This window comes from Artemia sp. Qi Xiang Cuo, unplaced genomic scaffold (assembly GCF_049724085.1).
Source record: "Artemia sp. Qi Xiang Cuo unplaced genomic scaffold, ASM4972408v1 HiC_scaffold_3060, whole genome shotgun sequence".
Classification (NCBI taxonomy): Eukaryota; Metazoa; Arthropoda; class Branchiopoda; order Anostraca; family Artemiidae; genus Artemia; species Artemia sp. Qi Xiang Cuo.
The window spans coordinates 484,680-490,273 of NW_028300455.1; the positions used below are offsets into that span (position 1 = coordinate 484,680).

Consider the following 5,594-nt stretch of genomic DNA (forward strand, 5'->3'; position numbering starts at 1 on the left):
TAGAGGTACAAACAGCCTTCCTCTTGTTTTTTTTTTTGCTATTTGACCCTTTTCTAACCGATATCATATTAAATCAAACTTTTGAAATATCTCTCTTGTTGCTAAAATATAAATGTGTCATAATTTTTCCTTCGGGGTTGGTATTAACCCTTCACCTTTTGTGTTAGCCTTCATCTTAACCTGCAATGTTAACTCAACCCCATGGAGCATGAAAAGAGAATTTAGCTGCTGCAAAAACGTAATAATAAATAAAATATGACATTCTAAACCATATATTCTGTCTATATTTAGAATATTGATCCGTTATTTAAAAAAATATATTTTGTCATTGTTTATTTCTCAAATTTTCTCTTTGGCTACTAAATTTTACATTTTAGGGGGTTCTGTTGGGATGGCTTAAAGCCAATGTAGCTGTTTCATTGGGACAGCCTTCCAGATGACAACATCACAGCCCCAAAACTCGAATAGTAGCGAGAGGTTGAGGAGGGGACAGCCCCTTTCATATACGGTATAATTTCTGTTCGTTTCAAGTTTTAACATCCTCACTTCAGTTAAAAACGTTCCTCACTTTCAGTTAAAAAACTTGTTTTTTTTAAATTTAATAATAATAAAAAACCTACACCTTCAGAGGTAATTATACAGGGGATTGACATTTGTCAAATCAGAGGGCAAAGGACAAGCTTGGAGTAAATATCAAATACTGTCTTGAAATGGCAGAAAGTTGTCGATAATTTGGAAAGGAAGTGCACGACAAGAGAATAAGTAATAAAATGGTTCTAAGTGTTTACCCCCATCCCCCGGGGAAAATGTCCACCGGAAAATACCCCTGTGGAAAATAAGACTTTGCAATTTTGAGAATTTTATTCGAGTTTTGTTTTTTTAATTTCCGTAAGGGGAAAGAATTTTGGCACTTATATGTTATACAGCACTCACTCAAGTTTACCCTGTGTAAAACTTTGTTACTTCTTTAGTTTTATTCAGCTTAGTGCGAGACAAGAGACAAGTGACAGATTAAAAGGTAAACGGGACTAAAAGGTAGCTAGGTTAGGCTAGGTTACGCATTGGAACTTTCCAATTAGAGGGTACCCTCGCGATAATACGAAGATCAGATATGAACCTGTTTGTCTGTAATGATAAGTGATTGAATGAACAAGAATGTTAATTACTATTTGGGATTTGACAAAAACCGAGGACAGGACATTAAAACGTTCTGGGCGCATAATTGTAAATTGTAATCTTATAACTTTGTTCATAAGCCATTATTTTTTGACCCTATTTTTGTTTTATTTTAGTGCCCCAGTTAAGTACCGGTTATCAGTTTCGCGTGTTGCAGACTAACAGGTTTTTATCCTATCATATCTTCGTGTTATCACGTGAGTACCAGCTAATTTAAAATTACCTATGTATTTAATATATGCTATGCTTTACCCCCCTCCCCCACCTATTATGCAAATATATAGCCCAATTTTTTCTGAATTCTTATATTTTCATCTTATTTTGTTTTATTTCACTACTTAACTTATGTCCCGGACGTCCTCAAGGGTCGCGTTGGGGCCATCTCCTTCACACGTTCCTGTATCAGTTTCCTTTACAAAGTCCGGTCATCAGCTTGACTCAGAAGGCATAAGAGGTCATCTCCGAAGATGTCACTCCATCTCTTCCTAGGGCTTCCAGGTGGGCGGCTACCGTGGACTCGTGTTTCGAAGGCAATTTTTGGCAGGCGCGAGTTTTCCATTCGCTGTATGTGGCCCAGCCACCTAAGTTGATGCAGGTGCACTTTTCGGAGAATAGTAGTTTCCCGCTTTAGCTGCTTCCGAAGATCTTCGTTCGAGACTCTGTCTTGGCATGTGATTCCGGCAATGTATCGGAGGCATTTTGTCTCGAAAGCCGAAATTCTGCGTTCATCTTCGACTTTCAGTGTCCACGTTTCGCAGGCGTACAATGCAACAGGTATGATTTGAGAGTCGAAAAGTCGAAGTTTCAGTTGCATAGATAGGTGTTTATTTTTAAAGAGGGGGAGTAGCCTCTTGAAGCTTGCACTTCCTAGGGCAAGTCTGCGTTTTATGTCGTCGGAGCAGTTGTTGTCTGATGATATTAAGCTCCCTAGGTACATGAACTTGGTCACCGATTCGACTTCTTTGCCACTTACTACGAAATGGACAGTGGATGGGTTTGGGTCTTTTGTGGTGCGCATCGCTTTGGTCTTCTTTGGATTTATGAACATAGCAAAGCTATTTGCGGCTGTTTTAAGTTCGGAGGCTTGGGTTTGTAGATTTGTAGATTGGCATAAGCTAGGGTATCGATGTTTGTACCGTTAACGGTACCTCCTACATTGTTCTCAAGCAGGGACAACATGGCATTTAAAAATAGCTAGAAAAATTGTGGTGAAAGTATGCAATCTTTTAGCACGCCCGAAATTATAGTAAACTCTTCTGTTTGGCCTTCTGGGGTCTTAACACAGCTACAGTAATTGTCATACATATTTTTGGCTATGTTTACTGTAATTTCAGGAGCACCGTAATTGAATAGTATATGCCAAAGGCCATTTTGCCATACTAGATCAAAGCCCTGCTTAAAATAAATGAGTAGTTGGAAAATTTCTTTGCCAAATTCAAGGTACCTTTCTGCGAGTTGCCTTACTACAAAGATCTGGTCGGTGGTAGACCGTCCAGGATAAAAACCAGCCTGGTAGTCACTGATGATGTGGTCTGTTATGGCTCTGATTCGGTTTAGAAGGACCCTTGTTATGACTTTAGCTGGGTGACTTGTAAGGCTTATGGGCCGGTAATTCTCACACTTGTTTTTAGGGCCATTATTGTGGAGTGGTACGATGACTGCCTTTGACCATGCTTTCGGGAAATGGCCTATTGACCATACGGCGACAGCTACTTTATTTACTAGGTCCTTTAGTAGAGGAGACCAAACTTCAAGAAGCTCCGCAGGGATACCATCAGGGCCTGGGGCTTTATTGTTCTTGAGACTGTGAAGGGCCTCTTTTACCTCAATAAGTAAAGGTGGTGGGCTAGGGTCACATTCCAGCTTGGAAAATCCTGACAGCACATTAGGGTTGCAGGTAAGAAGCGGATTCAGTTTCTCTTTAAAATAGATTTTCCATCTGCCTTTAATAGCGTTACTTTCAATAAGGAGCTTACCACCCTTATCTAAGATGCTTGTAGTGACGGCTAACATTTCAGGTGAGAATTTTTTGACTCTGTAGTATATTCTTTGGCTGTGTACTGTCTTGAACTCTTCCTCGCAGAACTCGCACTTCTCCCGTATGTAATCTCTGAGGGCTGTTCAATTTTTATTGTGCGACTGCTGTATTTAGTTTTATCTATTTCTATTTTATTGAGCTTGCTTTTTACATGCCCATCGCGTTTTTTACGAAAGATATAGAAAAATCTAATTTTAACACGAGTTATCGGTTTTAGGGTTTTGACCTAATGTTTATATTTCTCCATATATTTTTGCGGTGTTAAGTTTCTCAACTAAGGCATCTAAGATGTGGTGCTTGTGATGGGTTCTTTCAGTTTATTGGTGTAGAGTCTTGGGATCTTATTTTTAATTACACGAAGGTTTTCAGGCGGAGTTTAGCCAATTCTCTCATTTCAAGTACATGATCTGAACCCAAGTCTCCCCCAGGCAAGGCGGTGATATTTGTGACATATGACTTCCACCGTTTTAAGATGAGGACATAATCAATCAGATTTGTCGTCTTTCCATCTAGGGATATCCAAGTTGCCTTTCTTCTCTTTCTATGTTTGAACATTGAGTTCGTAACAAAGAGATCATTATCCCTGCAGAACTCAAGTAGACGCTCGCCACGTGCGTTTCGCCTCCCAAGACCGAATTTGCCTAAGACATCACTGTCAAGTTGTGTAGCTTCTCCGATGATAGCATTGAAGTCACCCATTACTACGAGGAGATCTTTCTTTGGGACTTCATCAGTTAGAAACTGAAGTTGTTGATAGAAGGTGTCAACTTCTACATCAGGTCTTGAGGAGTCGGGGCGTACACTTGGATGGCGGTGATGTTTTGTAATTTCGCTCGCAGCCGAATCATCATAAGGCGTTCTGAGACTAACTTTGTGGCTATGATTGTGCGCTTCACTTTGCATGTTAAGAGAAAGCCAACGCCTTGTCGGTGTTTGCCATCAGGTCTGCCAGAGTATGAAAGTATGATGTTGCCGCATCGTTGTTCTCTTAAACCAGGCAAGTGAGTTTCCGAGAGGCCAATAACGTCCCCTCTGTACCTCTCGAGCTCTTTGATAATTAGGTCTAGTTTCCCCGGCTTTGCCGAAGTTTAGGCATTCAAAGTCCCCAGGTAAAAAGAGGCTTTCTATGTCACAATAGGGTTTTCTCCTGGTAGAGAGCTATCATCCTCAATGTGAATCGTCATCATCTGCCGAGTTTACATATATTCTTTTGAAGTAGTCATATCGTCGACTCCCCCATACGCGGTAACATTATCATTCACTGTTATATCTTTCCTTCCGTTGGTTACCCCGGACGCAGTAGCAAAGTTTTGTCTCTTTGTTTTCAACTGATCCATAACTTCTTCTTATGCTCATTTTGGGGGGTTAAGTTTACTCTTCATATTCATAATAAACGCATAGGTCAGAAATATTCCCAAAAATGAAAAGGGAGTATATATCACTGTCATCCCTTAAAGTTCCGTTTAAAGTCCATATTTTTTTTAAAGTTCCTTCTGTACCCCCTCTCGCTAATATATATGTCCTTCCTCCGAGACAAGGTCTGGTTATTACCATTGGAGTTATGCATTAATTTCTACCTTACCACTCGGTACTTCATCCTGTTTGAACTAAGTACTCATTTATCTAATGTCTCAACGCAATTCATACGCGTTTTTTAAAGTTCTTTTTGTACCCCATCTCTCTAAGAAATACGTCATACCCCCAAAACAAATCCTGGTTATGGCCATGGAGATAATATACCAATTCCTGCCTTGACACTCTACTCAACTTCCTGTCAGAACTAATTCAGTATTTATCTGATGGCTCAATGAGAACTGGGATGTTTTGGCATCAAAGTGCACCCTCTGAGGTATCTGCCTCCCTCCCTAAGCACAAAAAAATCCTAGAAACCGATTATGAATGTTCAAGCGTCTTTTCAAGTTTTGTCATTTATCCATTGATTACAGATAGTATTTTTTATTGGGAAACATACGAACAGTCGTGGCGGGGGAGATTTCTGTAACGGGAGCAGGGGGGAGATGTTGTCTGGTGGGAGGCATTTTTCAGGACTAATTTTTTAGAGGGAATGTGTTGGTCATGGGGAAGGGGCCCAGGGTTTATTTTCTTGTAGGGTAAACGTCTCACCTCTCACGCCCACCTTTACCCTAAACACATCCAATCAAAATTTTTAGATAGCCATTTTATTCAACGTACTTTTAGACTCTGGAAATTAGGTCTTTGAGGATGACGACCCCCCAGAGCTCTCAGGACAAGGGTTGTATGTTATGCCTTGAGGACATATAAAGTTTTTATGAACGTGTTGTCTTAGAAACTTGAAAAAGGGCTCATTTGATTGGAAATTGAAATTACTATTGCATTATTTAACAGTCAACAGTGACTG

The 5,594-nt window shown here is 40.1% G+C and overlaps 1 protein-coding gene across 1 annotated transcript; it reads right to left on the reverse strand.

Moving 5' to 3' along the window:
• Positions 1 to 3,565: 3,565 nt before the first annotated feature.
• On the reverse strand, positions 3,566 to 4,117 carry LOC148938650 (protein CFDP2-like). The gene has a single exon (XM_089107638.1). It carries the CDS (start codon positions 4,115 to 4,117, stop codon positions 3,566 to 3,568), a length of 552 nt encoding a protein of 183 aa, XP_088963764.1.
• Positions 4,118 to 5,594: the final 1,477 nt, after the last annotated feature.

Excerpts from the sequence above, each read along its gene's own strand:
- LOC148938650 (XM_089107638.1), bottom strand. The coding sequence starts at position 4,117 with ATGCAAAGTGAAGCGCACAATCATAGCCACAAAGTTAGTCTCAGAACG.